The sequence below is a fragment of the Lepidochelys kempii genome, chromosome 25 (assembly GCF_965140285.1).
Source record: "Lepidochelys kempii isolate rLepKem1 chromosome 25, rLepKem1.hap1, whole genome shotgun sequence".
Lineage (NCBI taxonomy): Eukaryota > Metazoa > Chordata > Testudines > Cheloniidae > Lepidochelys > Lepidochelys kempii.
In genome coordinates this window covers 4,557,842-4,578,011 of record NC_136404.1, presented here as the reverse complement: position 1 = coordinate 4,578,011, position 20,170 = coordinate 4,557,842, and the positions used below count along the sequence as shown (strand labels likewise).

General features: G+C 41.5%; 1 protein-coding gene across 5 annotated transcripts in view; it reads left to right on the top strand.

The window, feature by feature from the left end:
• Nucleotides 1-20,170, top strand: part of LOC140903365 (zinc finger RNA-binding protein) — a 95,815-nt gene that overhangs the window by 9,725 nt on the left and 65,920 nt on the right. The window contains exon 1 of one of the 5 annotated variants that reach the window (XM_073324584.2): nt 19,532-19,779. The exons of 1 other annotated variant lie outside the window; for it this stretch is intronic. In XM_073324584.2, the coding sequence (XP_073180685.2) occupies nt 19,631-19,779 (149 nt within the window). In that variant the 5' untranslated portion in view covers nt 19,532-19,630. Of the gene's footprint in view, nt 1-19,531; nt 19,780-20,170 lie in introns of those variants that run through there. 3 more of the 5 variants (XM_073324583.2, XM_073324579.2, XM_073324580.2) reach the window with 3 other exon arrangements.

Below are 20,170 nucleotides of genomic sequence, written 5' to 3'. Positions count from 1 at the left end.
ACATCATGAAGATAACTTATTAGATGACTTAACTTTTATGGCACCTATTTACCATCTAACACATCTCTGACAATACCATGAAAGATAAACTCTCACAATTAAAATTGCTGCATTCTAATACTTTGAAATAACAGGGTTTCACACTTGCAACAAACTGGCTCTTAACTCTAAAGTGAGGATACTGCACAGATCTCATATCTTTACCTCTAAAGCCTTGGCTGTAACTATTTCTACCAGTGTAAGTCTGTAGAAGTTCAAAGCCCTGTTGAATCCAGTTTTGGAGTGAAATGAAATAGAGGGTATGAGAAACTTTGCAGGATGCTTGGCCATCCAGACTTATTAGGGCCTTAAAAACTGAAATGGAAACCTTAAGTGCTGAATACCTACCAACAGGCAGCCAGTGTGTAGTTAGCCATCAGGTAGACTTGCTCCACTCTTATCACAACCAGTTGCTCTGTTGCAGTCCATAGCTGACAGATCAGCTTCTTAGATAGCCCTATAAAAGTAGCACATTACACTAATTCTATTGTGAGGTTAAAAGGACTGTCCCACAGTTACCAGGTCAGAATGCAAGCAGAAGAGTTGCATTCTAGCAATATTACTGAGATGGGAAATTCCCACACACAGATGCTTGACGTCTGATCTTCTACTGTTAGCCCATATCAAGGCTAGATCCATCATCCTACTGAAGCACCTCCTTGTTTGAAAGTGGAAGGCATAGGGAAATACTATTCTGTACACATCACCTACTTGAACCAATCTGCATAATTTAAATCTTGCAAGGGTTCAGTGTTGGCCAGTTTGTCATTCAGTCCCAAACATGTCAGATACCACCATAGTCAAGAGATAAGAGAAATATACAGTGGGGTATCATCAGCATAGTAATGATAACCCAAGCCCTATCTTTCAAAAATCTCTCCCAAAGGCAATATATAGACATTGAAAAGCACCGGAGTCAAAACCGACCCATGGGGAACTTCACATGCAATCCCAGTACAGGCAGACGGAAGATCACCCATCGCCACCGACTGGGAGCACTCTGTCAGGTATGACTAAAACCAGTTCAAAACGGTCCTGGTCATACCCAGCCTGGCCTTCAGGTGATGCAGTAACATAGTGTTCCACAGTAGCAAATGCTGCAGATCCCATATCACCAGTAATGAAAGGCCTCTCCTGGTGAGATCCCTTACAACCTATGTTGACCAGGGCTAGCTTGGTGTGTATTTTAGGAAAAGTTATTTCTTTATCTAATTGCTGTGTCTGCTGCACCAAACAATACATACTACAGAAGACAGTATTGCATCTGTGATTTAAAATGTTTTAATTAAGAACTTCAGACGGATGTTACCTCATCTGACTATAAGATCCCAGGACACTATCCATTATAATTTGACCTGAATGCAGAACACGGTTTCTAGAAAAAAGTGTTCCTTATTTGGAGTTTTTAGGATATCTCAAATTACATTAGTAAATGGTCACCAGGTGTGTTTCTCCCACTTTTACAGGATATTTTAAAGGGAATTGACTGAGCAATCTTGAATAATGAAGGCACAAGAGAATATTATAAGAATTTATTATAAGAGAATATTGTAGGGTGACTGTTACAATCAAATTTCAAGGTAGTTGGGTAATTTATTCTTGATAAGTTACTGAATATAGTAGATTCATTTTTTTTAAAGAACTGGTAATATTTTTAATTCTTTAAAATGTTTACATGTAACTCAGTTTTTTTTTCTTTAATCTAAGATGCCTGTTTTGAAGTCTCTTCACAAACAGTGGCTCTTGGTATTTGTTCTCAAGATTCTTGCTTCTCTTTGAACTCCAAATCATTTGTTGATTAGTGTATTTTGGGGCTAATTCTTTTCATCAGCGTATAGAAACAAAATTAAGATGGAGTACAAGAACATCTCCAAATTAACATCTTTGATTATTATGTAGTGTGGTTTTTATTTTTTACTGGTTTCTGATGTTCCAAATATCTCATTGTGGGATAAAGTTAGGATAGTGCAGTGTCACATCTGAACCTGAAAAAGTTGATTTGAAGCCATAGATTATTCAATGACTCTCTAATTTTGATGTTTTAAAAACAGATTACTTGTCCATTGGTTTTGATGATAAAAACCTGTGGCTTCAAACCTACATGCATAAATATCACAGGTGCATCCAAGAGGATTGTCACAACAGTTTTTATCTTTCTCCCTAAACTCTTGAGTGGGAGTAGAAAGATGCATGATCTTGCAATAGAAAATGTGTTTCTTTGAAAAATGCATTTGCCCATGGTAAGTTAATCATGTTTTTTATAAAAAAAAAAAAAAAAAAAAAAAAGCTTAAATTCTACAGAAATGTATTTTGTTAAGGTACCCTCAAGTTTCAGAAACTGTCCTGGCGTTAATGTGGGAATTGATTTTTCAAGGGGTGTTCATTGCTGCAGCAGAGTGAAATTAACAAGATTACATGGGTATTAATGCAAAAAACTGTCAACAGCAATGAAACTGATGTTCATACTCCTGCTTGGAAAGATATTACTAGCAGACACTTGAGTTACTCATAGGAGAAAAGGGCTCAAAAATGGGAGTCTTGTGTAAGAGGTGGAGTAATGGAAACCCCTGGTATTTTGAGTTAACTCTTTGCAGCAGCCAGGAGAGAAGAGAGAACTCCATCTTCCTTATGTTAGAAACAGGATTTAGATCGAGAATTCGGAATGCCTGAAAACTGTCTCCAACTGGTCCATGAGCTTTATGAAGGTTGCACCACCACCATCCGCTCCATGGAAGGAGAGACGCCTAAAATTCCTATCTGTAGCAGTGTGAAGCAAGGCTGTCCGCTCAGCCCCATCGTTTTCAACTTAGCCATGGAGCTGCTCATTTGAGCCATCTCCAGCAGTTTAGATTGTTTTGATCTGTACAGTAGTAGAGTGAATATCCTGGCCTACGCAGATCTGGTCCTGATTGCAGACAACCCTGACGGTCTCCAACAAATGCTCGATGTCACCAGCCAGGCTGCCAACTGGATGGGACTCCGCTTCAATGCTAGGAAGTGTGCATCCCTGCATATCGATGGCAGTAGAAGGAACCCGGTCCCGGCGACACCCTTTCAGATCCAGGGTGAACCATGATGTTCCTCGAGGACAGGCAAGCTTACCAACATCTTGGCACACCCTCGAGTTTCCTTGTCCAGCAGACACCTAAGGACACCATCATGGAGATCCTATAAGACGCGGCCAGGATCGACTCCTCTCTACTAGCACTGTGGCAGAAGATCAACGCCTTGAACACCTTCCTGATCCCCTGTATCTCATTTGTCCTGAGGGGTTCTGCCATGGCGAAGGTACCTCTTAATGCAGACAACACCATCAGGCAGCTAGTGAAGAAGCGGATATTTCTTCCCCAGAGGGCCAGCAATGAATTGGTGTATATGTTGCACAGACAGGGCGAAGCTAATGTCTCTCAAATGGGTGATCTGTGCGACGTTGTGGTGATCCCTCACGCCTTCTGACGTGCCCGGGTGCCATGGTGAGGAACATAGCAGAAAGTGCTATGCAGGATGTCATCAAGAAGCGAATTGCCAGGACCCTCTCCCATCAAGACGTTGCAACCTACCTGAGTGGCTCCCTGGAAGGTGAATTTGGAAGGGTGGGAGAGACTTGTGCCCGCAGTGCAATGACTGGAGAAGCATATCAGCTGCTGGTGGATGTGCTGCAAGGAACGTCAGGTGCTGGTAGTCCTGGTGCCACAGGTGAAGAATGCAGAGCACACAATCATAGATTAGGGTTGGAAGAAACCTCAGGAGGTCATCAGTCCCAGCCCCCTGCTTAAAGCAAGACCAGCCCCAACTAAATCATCCCAGCCAGGGCTTTGTCAAGCCGGGCCTTAAAAACCTCTAAGGATGCAGATTCCACCACCTCCCTAGGGAACCCATTCCAGTGCTTTACCATCCTCCTAGTGAAATAGTTTTTCCTAGTATCCAACCTAGACCTCCCCCACTGCAACTTGAGACCATTGCTCCTTGTTCTGTCATCTGCCACCACTGAGAACAGCCAAGCTCCATCCTCTTTGAAACCCCTCTTCAGGTAGTTGAAAGCTTCTATCACATCCCCACTCACTCTTCTTTTCTGCAGACTAAACAAGCCCAGTTCCTTCAGCCTCTCCTCATAAGTCATGTTCCACAACCCCCTAATCATTTTTGTTGCCCTCCGTTGGACACTCTCCAATTTGTCCACATCCTTTCTGTAGTGGGGGGGGAGGGGCCAAAACTGGACGCAATACACCAGATGTGGCCTCACCAGTGCCAAAGAGAGGGGAATAATCACTTCCCTCGATCTGCTGGCAATGCTCCTGCTAATACAGCCCAATATGCCATTAACCTTCTTGGCAACAAGGGCACACTGTTGACACATATCCAGCTTTTTGTCCACTGTAATTCCCAGGTCCTTCTCTGCAGAACTGCTGCTTAGCCAGTCCGTCCCAAGCCTGTAGCAGTGCATGGGATTCTTCCATTCTAAGTGCAGGACTCTGCACTTGTTCTTGTTGACCTCATCAGATTTATTTTGGCCCAATCCTCTCATTTGTCTAGGTCTCTCTGGACCCTATCCCTACGCTCCAGCCTATATGCCTCTCCCCCAAGCTTCATGTCATCCACGAACTTGCTGAGGGTGCAATCCATCCTATCATCCTGATCATTAATGAAGATGTTGAACAAAACCAGTCCCACTCCGCTTGCTACCGGCTGGCAAGTAGACATCGAGCCGTTGATCACTACCCATTGAACCTGACAATCTAGCAAGCTTTCAGTCCACCTTATAGTCCATTAATCCAATCCATACTTCTTTAACTTGGTGGCAAGAATACCATGGGAGACCATATCAGAAGCTTTGCTAAAGTCAAGATATATCATGTCCACCGCTTTCCCCATATCCACAGAGCCAGTTATCTCATCATAGAAGGCAATCAGGTTGGTCAGGCATGACTTGCCCTTGGTGAATCCATGTTGACTTTTCCTGATCACCTTCCATTCCTCCCAGTGCTACAAAATGGATTCCCTGAGGACCTTCTGCATGATATTTCCAGGTTTCAGAGTAGCAGCTGTGTTAGTCTGTATCCGCAAAAAGAAAAGGAGTACTTGTGGCACCTTAGAGACTAACCAAATTATTTGAGCATAAGCTTTTGTGAGCTACAGCTCACTTCATCGGATGCATGCAGTGGAAAATACAGTGGGGAGATTTTTTATACACACAAAACATGAAACAGTGGGTGTTACCATATACACTATAACGAGAGTGATCAGTTAAGGTGACCTATTACCAGCAGGAGAGGGGGAAAAAACCTTTTGTAGTGATAATCAAGGTGGGCCATTTCCAGCAGTTGACAAGAACATGCGAGGAACAGTGGCCGGGGGGGGGGGAATAAACATGGGGAAATAGTTTTACTTTGTGTAATGACACATCCACTCCCAGTCTTTATTCAAGCCTAATGTAATGGTGTCCAGTTTGCAAATTTATTTCAGTTCAGCAGTTTCTCATTGGAGTCATGATTTTTCCAGGGACTGAGGTGTGGTTGACCAGTTTGTAGTTCCCTGCATTCTCCTTCTTCCCTTTTTTAAAGATGGGCACTATATTTGCCTTTTTCCAGTCGTCCAGGGCCTCCCTCAGTCGCCACGAGTTTTCAAAGATAATAGCCAATGGCGCTGCAATCACATCACCCAACTCCCTCAGCACCCTCAGATGCATTGCATCCGGCCCCATGGACTTGTGCATGTCCAGCTTTTCTAAATAGTCCTTAATCTTCGATGGCTGCCCCACCACTGATGGCTGCTCATCTCCTCCCCGTACTGTGCTACCCAGTGCAGCAGTCTGGGAGCTGACCTTGTCTGTGAAGACGGAGGCAAAAAAGCATAGAGTATTTCAGCTTTTTCCAGTCATCTCAGTAGATTGCCTCCTCCATTCAGTAAGGGTCCCACACTTTCCCTGACCACCTCCTTGTTGGTAACATACCTGTAGAAACCCTTCTCATTACCCTTCACATCCCTAGCTAGCTGCAATTCCAATTGTGCCTTGCATGCTTGAGTAATATTTTTATACTCCTCCAAAGTCATCTGTCAATGTTTCCCCTTCTTGTAAGCTTCCTTTTGGTGTTTAAGCTCACCAAAAATTTCTCTGTTAAGCCAAGCTGGTCACCTGCCATATTTGCTAATCTTTCGGCACATCAGTATGGTTTGTTCCTGCGCCCTCAATAAGGCTTCTTTAAAATACAGCTAGCTGTCCTGGACTCCTTTCTCCCTTACATTAGCCTCCCAGGGAATCCTGCCCATCAGTTCCCTGTGGGAGTCAAAGTCTGCTTTTCTGAAGTCCAGGGTCTGTATTCTGCTGCTCTCCTTTCTTCCTTTTGTCAGGGTCCTGAACTCAACCATCTCATGGTCACTGCTGCACAGGTTGCCACCCACTTCTACTTCCCTTACCAATTCTTCCCGGTTTGCGAGCAGCAGGTCAAGAGGAGCATGGCCCCTAGTTGGTTCCTCCAATAGTTGCACCAGGAAGTTTGTGCACTGCTGTATTGCTGTCCCACCAGATGTCAGGGTGATTGAAGTCCCCCATGAGAACCAGGGCCTATGATCTGGAAACTTCTGTTAGTTGTCCGAAGAAAGCCTCACCTACCTCATCCTATTAGTCTGGTGGTCTATAGCAGATGCCCACCATGACATCACCCTTGTTGCTCTCGCCTATAAACTTAACCTTGGACTGGAGCTCTGCGCAATCATACTGCTCTCTGACATACAGTGCAACTCCTCCACCTTTTCTCCTCCGCCTGACCTTCCTGAACAGTTTATACCCATCCATGAGAGTGCTCCAATCATGTGAGTTGCTCCAACTCTCAGTTGTTTATCATATCATAGTTCCTTGACTGTGACAAGACTTCCAGTTCTTCCTGCTTGTTTCCCAGGCTTCTTGCGTGCATCACTCCGAGAGCTAGAACCATGCTGGAGAGGACCTTGAAGGATGCCATCCGCTGCCAATATCTGGAAAACCTGAAACGGAAGCCGGACCAGGGCAAGGTGTTTGAGGAGACATGCAAGTGGGACGCCAGCAATCACTTCCTCCCCGGGAGTAGCTTTCCCCAATTTGCCGACTGGAGGTTCATCCACAGGACCCAGTTCAACTGTGTTCCACCGAACGGAACAGACTGTTGTGGAAACTGGGACAAGTGATGTAGGAAATGTGGCTGTGCCAATGAGACGCACATCCTGTGTAGTTGCAAGTCTCATTCCAGAGCCTGGCAGCTGCGACATAACATCATCCAAGATCGCCTAGTCAGAGCCATACTGCCACCTGTGTGGAAGGTGGCCGTGAACTCTGCAATCCTTGGAACCGACAGTCAACTGCGACCGGACATAGTCATCACCAACGAAGAACAGGAGACTGTCATGATGGTGGACCTCACAGTGCCCTTCGAGAACAGGACCCTGGCCTTCCGCAACTCCTGAGCTCAAAAGGTGGAGAAATGCACCCGTCTGGCTGAAACCTTAAGAGCTGAGGGTTACCAGGTTCAGACACACACACTGATCGTCGGAGTAACGAGTGAGTGTTTCGGGAATGTGGAATCAATGCTACGCTCAGCTGATGCAGCAGCTCATGGTGTTGGATGCCATCGGGTGATAGAGGGACATCTACCTAGAACACATCACCAGACATTGACAATACCAGGAGAGATGAGCTGGAGTGATGAGAAGCAAAATCGGAAAGTCACTGAAATACTTCTCTGATGGATTCTATCTACTAAGGTTGAACCCATCCTAAATGCTCAAATACTGAGAGACAATGTACACTCATTCATATATTTGTTTTCCGCAACCAACTCTTTGTATAAATTTTCATGAGTGATGTACTTGAGTATTTGGATTCTGATATCTAAACTCTATCATTAAATTTCTCTAAATTTGGGTTATTGCAGATATGTACCATATTATCTTATGAGTTTTTAAACAAACTTTGTGTTTGTATGTAATCCTAGCATTATACCCAGATGTACAGGCACTCTTTTCTTAACCTGTGTATTATATAATTTTTTTTAACATTAGCTTAAATAAAAGTTTTATATCCGAACTTCAAATCTGTGACCCCCTAGTAGCCAGAGGGTGACAGAAAGATATGGAATCACTAAACAGGGTTAGGGGTGACATCCTGGTAGCAATTCAGCACTCTCTCCTATCCCCAAAGCTAAGTCTAACTCATGATATTGTATATGAATAAATTTGTAGTCTAACTAGTTGTAATCTAGTTTGAAAGTCTGAGAGCCTTTGGCCTAAAAACAGATGGTTTTAATCTATCAGTGTATGGCACTCCATAATGTTGTTACACATACATTAACTACAAATTAAGATTTGGAGTAGCATATAAATAACGAATGTCATGGCATCCTGATCATAAACTCTGTGGGATACTGTTGGTACATGGTAGCACATAATATCCAAAACATCCTAGAGAACCTAAGGTGCTCTGTGCCATACCTGAAACCTAATTAGTTAATTAAAAATCATAGGAGGTGCACTGTTGCAACTTCCTTAATGTAAATCAGTGAGTAATGAGAGAGAGACTCTCTTACAGGCACATGAACATATTTTTCATATTTTAAAAATCTCAAGTGTAACCAAATATTGCAAACTAAAAACTGAAAGCTTTTTTTCAGGTGTATGTTTCTTGAAGGCATGCATTCATTTATTATTTTAGGTTTCAGAGTAGCAGCCATGTTAGTCTGTATTCGCAAAAAGAAAAGGAGTACTTGTGGCACCTTAGATACTAACCAATTTATTTGAGCATAAGCTTTCATGAGCTACAGTTTCATCGGATGCATTCAATGGAAAATACAGTGGGGAGATTTATATACATAGAGAACATGAAACAGTGGGTGTTACCATATACACTGTAACCAGAGTGATCACTTAAGGTGAGCTATTACCAGCAGGAGAGCCGGGGTGTGGGGGGAAACCTTTCGTAGTGATAATCAAGGTGGGCCATTTCCGGTAGTTGACAAGAACGTCTGAGGAACAGTGGTGGGGGGGAGGATAAACATGGGGAAATAGTTTTACTTTGTGTAATGACCCATCCACTCCCAGTCTCTATTCAAGCCTAAGTTAATTGTATCCAGTTTGCAAATGAATTCCAATTCAGCAGTCTCTTGTTGGAGTCTGTTTTTTGAAGATTTTTTGTTGAAGTATTACCACTTTTAGGTCTGTAATCGAGTGACCAAAGAGATTGAAGTGTTCTCAGACTGGTTTTTGAATGTTATAATTCTTGATGTCTGATTTGTATCCATTTATTCTTTCACGTAGAGACTGTCCAGTTTGATTAATGTACATGGCAGAGGGGCATTGCTGGCACATGATGGCATATATCACATTGGTAGATGTGCAGGTGAACGAGCCTCTGATAGTGTGGCTGATGTGATTAGGCTCTATGATGGTGTCCCCTGAATAGATATGTGGACACAGTTGGCAACGGGCTTGTCTCTACGTAAAAGAATAAATGGACACAAATCAGATGTCAAGAATTATAACATTCAAAAACCAGTCAGAGAACACTTCAATCTCTCTGGTCACTCGATTACAGACCTAAAAGTGGCAATACTTTAACAAAAAATCTTCAAAAAACAGACTCCAACGAGAGACTGCTGAATTGGAATTCATTTGCAAACTGGATACAATTAACTTAGGCTTGAATAGAGACTGGGAGTGGATGGGTCATTACACAAAGTAAAACTATATCCCCACGTTTATTTCCCCCCCGACACACACACACTGTTCCTCAGACGTTCTTGTCTGAGGAACTGCCGGAAATGGCCCACCTTGATTATCACTACAAGAGGTCGTCCCATCCCCCCAGCCCTTCCACTCTCCTGCTGGTAATAGCTCACCTTAAGTGATCACTCTGGTTACAGTATGCATGGTAACACGCATTGTTTCATGTTCTCTGTGTATATAAATCTCCCCACTGTATTTTCCACTGAATGCATCCGATGAAGTGAGCTGTAGCTCACAAAAGCTTATGCTCAGATAAATTTGCTAGTCTCTAAGGTGCCACAAGTACTCCTTTTCTTTTATTATTTTAGGGTGGCTCATAAGGATTGGGTTACTGCCATAGTTGTATGTGCAGGTAGAGCATCATCTTTGGTGGTGGTAAAGGGGAGCGCCACAAAAAATTATATTGTCTTTGCAAGAAAATAGTCCTCTATATAATATTCAAAAGACAATTGTGGGGTCTGCCATTCTTGATAGTATATTTTTAGCAGTATTGCAAATCATTATTTAATCATTAGGGAGTTGACAGCCACAATTCCTCAACATATAGTAGCCTTATTTCACTAAATATTCTGTTTGGCAGTTACTAAAAGGTTGGAAGTATCTTGATTGGCTGATGAGCTTAGTTTTTACTCCAGTTTGTTTCCTGCTGCGAACATTCACAGCAGAGAGGCAGGAAATAGAACAGGTGCTTTGGGGGAGGAAAGCACCTTTGGAGACCTCTAGCAATGCACTTGCAATAATGTATGTTTAAAGATATTCATACACCAAAGAGAGTCTACATAAAAACAGATTTCAGAGTAGCAGCTGTGTTAGTCTGTATTTGCAAAAAGAAAAGGAGTACTTGTGGCACCTTAGAGATTAACATTTATTTGAGCATAAGCTTTCGTGAGCTACAGCTCACTTCATCGGATGCATTCAGATGAAGTTCACAATGCACTGCATCTGCTACCTGTCATTTAGAAACAAGCACCATATGCAAGCATTACTATTTGTGTAAGTACTACATAACAGAAGTGCAGGACTCACCCAGTAGGCAGAAAGTTTAAAACTTCGAAAATAAGTTATGTTAACATCAAAATAACTTGTAGCATACTTCTGCATGCTGAATTCCCATAGCTCAGTAGCCTAATAGAAGAGTCTCATCTCCAAAATATATATATATATAAAATATAACTCACAATTAACCCACTTCAGTGTACAACCTTACCATACGCAGCTTTTTCATCTTAAACTGTTCTGGGATAAATACACAAATGTATATTTAAAAAATATTAATATGTCTAAAATTCCAAACAAATGAACAAATTTGTTGTAACTGGTAAAAGTCCCTAAAGAGGATTAATATCGGATTCAAAACTACAAATAGTGGGAAATAAATCCTACAAGAACACTGGTATCAAACAGAGGGCAGAACTAAGGTTATCAGAGTATGACCTTGGTGACTGGCTGAATAGGGCTGATATGCTAAAGAAATGGCCGGTGTATTAGAGAAGCTGATACATGTAGGTATATTGCTCTATATCACATTTCTTGGGGCTTTCTTGTGTTTGTATTGTTATCCCTCAGCACACTAAAGTGGTTTTCACTAAGTGTTCTTTCTTGTTTACAACTGGAGGGATGATCTAATCCTCAGTTCCGATCTTGATTGGAACCCTGAGAATCCTCTCATGAGAAGCATGAATGATGACCCTTTTACAATGTCAAATTCAGGAAAAATATATAATCACATGCACACTGATGATTTGCCAAAAGAGATAATTAAAATGGGAAGTTAAATAAACAAGGACCTAATGTTCATTAAAAAAGAAGAGGCAAGGCTCAGTTTCGTAAACCCCAAACATTCAAAAATCAAAGTGGGGTCCCACAAAATTGTGAGTTTAAAAAATATACTTGGGTGCCTTTTTATTTGCATTCTGGTTTTTGAGCCTTTAGGGTTCAGGTTTTCAAGATTTTCTCTGTAAGAATGAGGGCTAAATTTTTGTTTTTAATGATAGCTAATATTCGAATGTGTTCACATTCCAGGAGCTGGAGTTTTAAGCAAAATACCATGATACGATAAAATTGCAAGAGCTGGCAATACCGATTGGTGGTGACGATATATGAAATGGAAAGAACCTAGCTTGCCTCACACATTCTGTTTTGAGTTTGAAGTTAGAAAAATTCATTGTACTTGCAACCTAAATATTTTACATAAAAATCATTGAGACAACAAATATGATGGAACCCTATGGTGCCTTTTTCATTCTGTCTTCAGAGTATCTGCTTCTTGAAAACCAAAGAAGGCAAGAATTAGAAACTAGAAACAATAAAAATGATAGTTGGATGTAGGGTTAGGATAAAGTGAAAAGAGGGAGTTGGGCATGGGATTTTATTTATTTTATTTCTCTTCCCTCCCCTCATTTTCTGTTACCTGTCTTTATTTAGGCCCTGTGCTCAAGGTGTCAGTGAGGTGGCATCTGGCCACTCAGAACAGGTCTAGGCCCTCAAATGTTAGGTCTTCAGGGCATGGACCATATCTTTTTGCATATGTATGAATTAGCTAAAAAAAGGATAGATGCTGTAAGATAACAGAACTATTTTTTACAAAATTAATGCAGGGAGTAACTTTGAAACAAAGGGGAAATTATAATTTCTTCAGGTTTGCCACTTCCTGCTAGCAGTTTTAGAAACTCTATTAATCATGTTTCCTTCAGTACCTTGGGATACTGGCTTGGAGAATAAACTTACAAGGGCTGTGATTTAATATAATAAGGTGAAAGCTTCATTACAAAGCATTGAACTAATCTGAATGTTGATTGCGGGTTACCTTTATCACTTTACATCAACTAACTAATTTAGACAGGAGAGTATTTGATTGAGTTGGCGCAGCTTTAGCAAAAGTTGTTTTTTTCTGTGACGTAACAATAAAAGATGAGGCAGAGAAACTGTTTTCATGCTTGAATTCTGATTATCTATCCAGTGGTCTACCAGACTTTGTGTAGAGCTCAGTCCTTGCCTTTGGTGCTATCACATAGGAAACTTACACTCTGCTGTATTTGTTGGAAGGAAGAACTTTGTCAAAGCACGCGATTGAAACTAGCAAAATATAGTTTTGCCACTCGTTCTGATCTAGCAAGGACCAGAATGTATTGTTTGAAACAAGTAGAATGTTTGTTATGATTCTTCATATATTTTAAACTTTAACATTGATTAAAAAGTCCCCGCCCCTTTATCAGTAATACAATATATAAAAACTTGAAAGCTATTAAATTCTGTTCTGTAATGTTAAAGCTAAATTTTAAAATGCACTCCAATCAGTAATGCAAAAGATAAAAGGGCACCATGAATTTAAAAACAACACTTCTGAAATTATTTTATCTACTATTGTGATTTGACATAAGAACAGCCATACTGGGTGAGACCAAAGGTCCATCTAGCCCAGTATCCTGTCTTCCAACAGTGGCCAACGCCAGTTACCCCAGAGGGAATGAACAGAACAGGTAATCATCAAGTGATCCATTCGCTGTCGCTCATTCCCAGCTTCTGGCAAACGGAGGCTATGGACACCATCCCTGCCCATCCTGGCTAATAGCCATTGATGAACCTATTCTCCGTGAATTTACCTAGTTCTTTTTTGAGCCCTGTTATAATCTTGGCCTTCACAAAATCCTCTGGCAAAGAGTTCCACAGGTTGACTCTGCGTTGTCTGAAGAAATGCTTCCTTTGGTTTGTTTTAAACCTGCTGCCTATTAATTTCATATGGTGACTTCTTGTTCTTGTGTTATGAGAAGGAGTAAATAAGACTTCCTTATTTACTTTCTCCACACCGGTCATGATTTTATAGACCTCAATCATATCCCCCTTTAGTCATCTCTTTTCCAAGCTGAAAAGTCCCAGTCTTATTAATCTCTCCTCATACGGAAGCTGTTCATAATAATTTTTGTTGCCCTTTTCTGAACCTTTTCCAATTTCAGTACATCTTTTTTGAGATGGGATGACCACATCTGCACCCAGTATTCAAGATGTGTATTTATACCTAAGTATACTGAATGGTTTTTAGTTCTTGTGCATTTGACAGTGTTGTGTATTGTCAGTTTCCTCTGTTAGGTTTTTTGAGTAACTGTGGAGAAGAGAGGGAGATTTTTAAAATTGGTTGGAGGTATTTTGGGGTTGGGATAGTACATGAAACTATTTGTAACTTTTTTAAATTGACCAGATTTCTAGTTGTCTGTAATTCACAAAAAAACCTCTGTTTTACCCCTGGATACGTCCTTGTAATTCTCACAAAAAATGTTTGATTTTAGGTGTGCGTATCTGAGGGTGCCAATTGAATATTAGGGCATAGATTTTTATTTTCACAAATCTTTGTATTTAATTTTCTTGGCTTTTAACAAGAATGAAAACACTAATCTCAGACTTCACTAAGTACTTGTGCAGTTGAATAATTAGAAACTAGTGCAACTTTGGAATTCCATATGGAAAAAGTAGTTGAAAACCACGTGGATGTCATTAACATTGCTATATTTGTATAATCCTGTAACTCTGAATTTTAATGGAAACTTCATACTGTTCATGGGCAAAACCTATTTTTTCCTCACTTATGCTACCGTTATTTTTTTGAAAATTGTACTGGAGATCAGCCCTCAGTGAGAAGAGCATTGTGTTGTTTACAGCAGGAAAAAGATTTTCTTAGTTAAAAAATGGAAGAAAGTATTTTAATAAAAGGGGTGGAGGGTTGATTGCTGCAAATGACTAAACTGTAAAATGAATCTCATGAAGTACAGCTTGTAATATGATTTTCTCACATCACTGATGTAGAGTTAGTTGACAATTCCTCTTTGCTCCTTTAGATCACATTCTTACCCACCCACTCTGGTAATTTTAAAATTACCTATGGGTGGTGTAATAGTTTGGAATTCTATAGTAGTACCTTCCATTTGAGAATTCTGAGTGGCTTTTTAAGCAATGAATTAAGCTTTACAAGACTCTTGTCAAATAGGTGAGCAATACTAACTTCAGTTTGTAGATTGAAGGGAAACCGATATGAAGTGACGTGGATAGGGTTGTGTGTCAATATTGGAGCTATGATTTAGAACCTAGAGCTCCTTACTCCAGTTCTGTGCATTGACTATTTGATACTCGGGAAGTAGAATACATATAAACCTATTCTTGGTGAAATAGTTGGAGATTTAGTTACTGGTCTGTGATTGGAAATCAGTCTTTCACCTGTGCAACTTCTATGTCCGCAAAAACAAAACAAAAACAAAAAAATACTCCACCCCTTAAGAGCTGAAGACCTGTTCTAATCCTAGAGGGATGTTTCCCCTCTGCAATTTGTATCCTTTTGGGAGAAAAATTCAGTGTACTTAATACAGTCTTTCATAGAGCAAACCTCTTTCGTGCAAAGAGGTTTACAAAACCTGTATCCCAGGTTACGATAGCCAGGCTCTGAAGTTCCTGCTTCAGGGCCCACTGTGACAAAACCTTTATTCATAAAAGCAGTCCCACTGACTTCAGTGGGACTGAATATAGTTGCAGAATTATACCTTTGGGCTTAATATCCCAGAATGCCAAAAGGAGTGCCTCTGGTGGTAGTTCACTGTAAGAAAATCCCAATTTATAAAGTGTAAACTTTCCTGGCAAAGAGCTTATATTGTTTTAAAAAGGGGGCAGAATGCTTGCACACGCACACACCCACACCTCCTTCCTTCTTGTGTTAATTGTGAATGGATAATTAAGCTTACTATAAGACTTTCCTAATTTTTATTAGTTGAATATTAGATGTCGTCATGTGATTTAGTGCAACCAGTCATGCCAGCTTCATTTCTTTGTTTAATGTTAGTTAACACATTTTAAAATATACATATAACCAAGTGACCACTTAGCATTTTGACAAATAATCATAGGTCATACTCACGATACTTTCCCATGCAGGAGACCGATATTAAGGAAAAACAGCAATCCCTGTTGATGTTGTCCCGTCAAGGAAGGTTAGAGAATGAGTTTGAGATACCTTCTCCCACCAAAGTTTCTGGTAGAAACCCTTGTCCAGCCTTTCTCCCTTTTTCTCCTCTCTCCCTGATCAGTCCCCAGTTCACTAGTCTCCCATTCTCTCACTTCCAGAAAGGACATATTCAGTTTGAGGAAGAATTTCTTCTTCTGTTCTTGGAGTGGTGATAAAAATTCCTTGAGTTTGTCATCACAGTTGACCAGTCTGGTGATAGGAATGAAGGGCTTAATATGCTTGCATGTATGTTGTCATAAGTCAGTTATAGTGTAGCTGGTTGCAGAAGTCCATTTTGAATTCTTGATGTGTGTCAATAACTTGCATTTATACAATGTGGAACTTTTCATCCAGAAGGATCCCAAGGCACTTTGCCAAATGATTATACATCCATTTCCAGGAAAAAGTGCGCCAACATCTTGGGTTGTGTACCTGGATGTGGCAACACTGCCTGAAGAAAACTGTTTAACTGAAATTGCAAGGAGAATTTTGCTAAGTCGAATATAATGAGCTGAGTTGAAATTGGGATAGGATAACTGTGTATTTTAAGGGACTAATTTGTGTAGTAAATTACGCAAAAATTCTTTTAGGAGCTGGCAGGAATTACCTGGGTAATCCACGTATTAACAATGTATTGTTGGACTTATGGTATTGCTGCCAGTTTCATAGCTGGTGCAGATATATTTTTGCTTATCGGGAAAAATTCTGGAAACTGGGAAAACAACTTTTATTTTTCTACAGTTCTGTTCTGATTTTATTTTATTTACACTGCCTTTCTGAGTTCATGTTGAAGATGCTTTTAAAATAACTCTTTTAGTGTTCAGGTTGTTTCTAGTACATCCCTTCAGAGTTTATTGGTGAGTGGAAGGAATCTGCTTGTTTGTATAGTGATAGATGTTACTACGGTGGAGTAAATACTAATCCTGCTTTGCAAAGCCCCGATCCATTCAGGCTTTTGATCCAAAATAAAAAAAAATTGAAATCTCAGGTATTTACACTATAATATATATTCTCCTTCACTGTTGACTTCCAGGATATTTGTGTGTTACTAGAACCTGTTTTTCTTCATGGTCTTCCTCCTAGTCATACCTAGTTTCATCAGAAATGTCCCGCTCTAATGTTTGTGATTGGTCAACATACTCTTTGGGAGATCCTACTTCTTTGATGTACTAATGTGGAAAATGAGATTGCCCCACATCATTGCTCCAATGGATTGTACACCACTACTAATAGAAGCTGCAAATAAACTATGTCTCTGCTTATTTGTCTTTACCAAGGGGCTTTACAGCAAAGTAATACATACTTACAAAAACTGTGTTATGTAGTGCTCTCCTATTTTAATAAACATTTTAAACTTCATCACAAAGATGGATTCTACAATGACCAATCTTGGTTGCATATTGATGACCTTTCCTTGTTTGTACTGGAACAATTCATTTGCATTGGCTGTTTGAATTTTGGGAGGATGGCTTTTAATTATATTTTAATTTGCTCTCCTTATGTTCAATAAACACCCCTTATTTATGTGTGTGTCTATGGATGCTTGATAAATAACCAACCATTGAGAAGGTGTTTGGTCACAAGCATGCTTTATCTTGGTTTCCATTTACATTATCTCTTTCTTTCACATACCCACACAAATATAAATGTTAAAAAAATTAGCTATCACCAGTGATACAATTTTTGCCTTAATTGGTACTTTTAGTGAAGAAGGATGAATGTAACTGCAAAATACATAATTTTTTTCTCACACTATATAACTCTTTCAAATGTACCAAACAGACAACAGTATAGTATGCACAGTTTGGACTGTGTCTGGGGGAGTAAGTGGCCATCCAGGCTATTTAAAATAAAACAGTAATATTGAATTCTAAATTCAGTGTGAAGAATATTCTGAATATACATATGTAGTTCCCATTAATTTTAGTTTTAATGGACAAGTGTGATCTTGAGGCATTATAGTACCCAGAATTCCTTGGACTGGAAGTGCAGTGAGAGGAAAGATGGGCCAATGGCTGAAGTGCTAGCCTGTGCTATGGAATAACCAATTTCAATTCCTTCACCTCAGACATCCTGTGTGACCCTGGGCAAATCACTTGGCCCTGGTCTATACTACGAGTTTAGGTTGAATTGAGCAGTGTTAGATCAATTTAACCCTGCACCTGTCCACATGACGAAGCCATTTTTGTCGACTTAAAGAGCTCTTAAAATCAATTTCTGTACTCCTCCCTGCTGAGGGGATTAGTGCTGAAATGGACATCGCTGGGTCGAATTTGGGGTAGTGTGGACGCAATTTGATGGTATTGGCCTCTGGGAGCTATCCCAGAATGCTCCATTGTGACCACTCTGGACAGCACTTTCAACTCAAATGAACTAGCCAGGTACACAGGAAAAGCCCCCGGAACTTTTGAATTTCATTTCCTGTTTGGCCAGCATGGCAAGCTCATCAACACAGGTGACCATGCAGTCCCAGAATCACAAAAGAGTTCCAGCATGGACCAAACGGGAGGTACTAGATCTGATTGCTGTATGGGGAGACGAATTTGTGCTATCAGAACTCCGTTCTAAAAGACGAAATGCCAAAATATTTGCAAAAATCTCCAAGGGCAGGATGGACAGAGGCTACAACAGGGACCCGCAACAGTGCCGCCTGAAAATTAAGGAGCTCAGGCAAGCCTTCCAAAAAACCGGAGGCAAACGGCTGCTCTGGGTCAGAGCCCCAGACATGCCACTTCTGTGATGAGCTCATGCACTTCTAGGGAGGCCCCACCACTACCCCACCCCTGTCTGTGGACTCCTGCAAGGGGGGAGTCTCGTGCAACAGGGATGAGGATTTTGGCGATGAGGAGGAAGAGGATGATAGTGCACAGCAGACAAGTGGAGAAACTATTCTCCCCGACAGCCAGGAACTGTTTATCATCCTGAAGCCAATACCCTCCCAAGGCGGGCTTCCGGACCATGAAGCTGGAGAAGGCACCTCTGGTGAGTGTACCTTTGTAAATATAATACATAGTTTAAAAGCACGCGTGTTTAATGATTAATTTGCCCTGAAGACTTGGGATGCATTTGCGGCCAGTACTGGAAAAGTCTGTTAACGTGTCTGGGGATGGAGCGGAAATCCTCCAGGGACATCTGCATGAAGCGCTCCTGGAGGTACTCCCAAAGCCTTTGCAAAAGGTTTCTGGGGAGGGCAGCCTTATTCCGTCCTCCATGGTAGGACACTTTACCATGCCAGGCCAGTAGCACGTAGTCTGGAATCATTGCATAACAAAGCATGGCAGCGTATGGTCCCGGTGTTTGCTGGCATTCAAGCAACATCCGTTCTTTATCTCTCTGTGTTATCCTCGGGAGAGTGATCATCCCAGAGAATTGGGTGGGTGTGGAGGGGGGGTGTGGTTAGTTGGGTTTGTGCTGCAGGTTAACTGGAAAACCACAGCCCCTCCTTTTAAATGGCTAACCCAATAGGTGCTTGGTATGGGAAAGGAGGGCGCTGCTGTGAGAAACCATTCCCACATGTTTTGAAGGTTGAAGAAGCCGAAACACTGTGGCTTACCATGGCTGCCTGCAAGCCGAATTCTGTTGCCCGGCCCTGTGTGTGTGATCTCTCACACCAAACCGGCAGGCGCTCAATATAAGAGGCAAAATGCGACCTTGTACCAAAAGCACATGTGCTATGTAATATTAACAGCTTGGTTCACTGTGAAAGAGTCTATCCATTGTTCTCTAAAATGTGTCTTTTAAAATACTACTCTCCCTTTTTTTCCTCCCACAGTTGCAGATGTTTCAATGCTCCCCTGATCATCTCTGTCCTAGAGGCTAGCGCAGATGATAAAGCGGAAAAAACGCACTCGCGATTAAATGTTTTCTGAGCTCATGCAGTCCTCCCGCACTGAAAGAGCTCAGCAGAATGCTTGGAGGCAAACAGTGTCAGAGTCCAGGAAAGCAGAAAATGAACGCGAGGACAGGAGGGATGAGCAGTATGAGAGGTTGCGGGAGCAAGAGGAGAGGTGCGGGAGGCGTGATGAGAGGAGGCAGGATGCAATGCTGAGGCTACTGGGGGATCAAACTGATATGCTCCAGCATCTGGTGGAGCTGCAGGAAAGGCAGCAGGAGCACAGACCGCCACTGCAGCCCCTGTGTAACCGCCCGCCCTCCTCCACAAGTTCCATAGCCGCCTCACTCAGACACCCAAGAACGCGGGGGGAGAGGGGCTCCAAGCACCCAACGACTTCAACCCAGGGGACTGCCCAAGCAACAAAAAGCTGGCATTCAATAAGTTTTGAAGTGCAGTGTAGCGTTGTCCTTCCCTCATCCACCACCTCACCCAGTGCTTCCCTCCTCCCCCACCCCTCTCGGGCTACCTTGGCAGTTATCCCCCTATTTGTGTGATGAATTAAT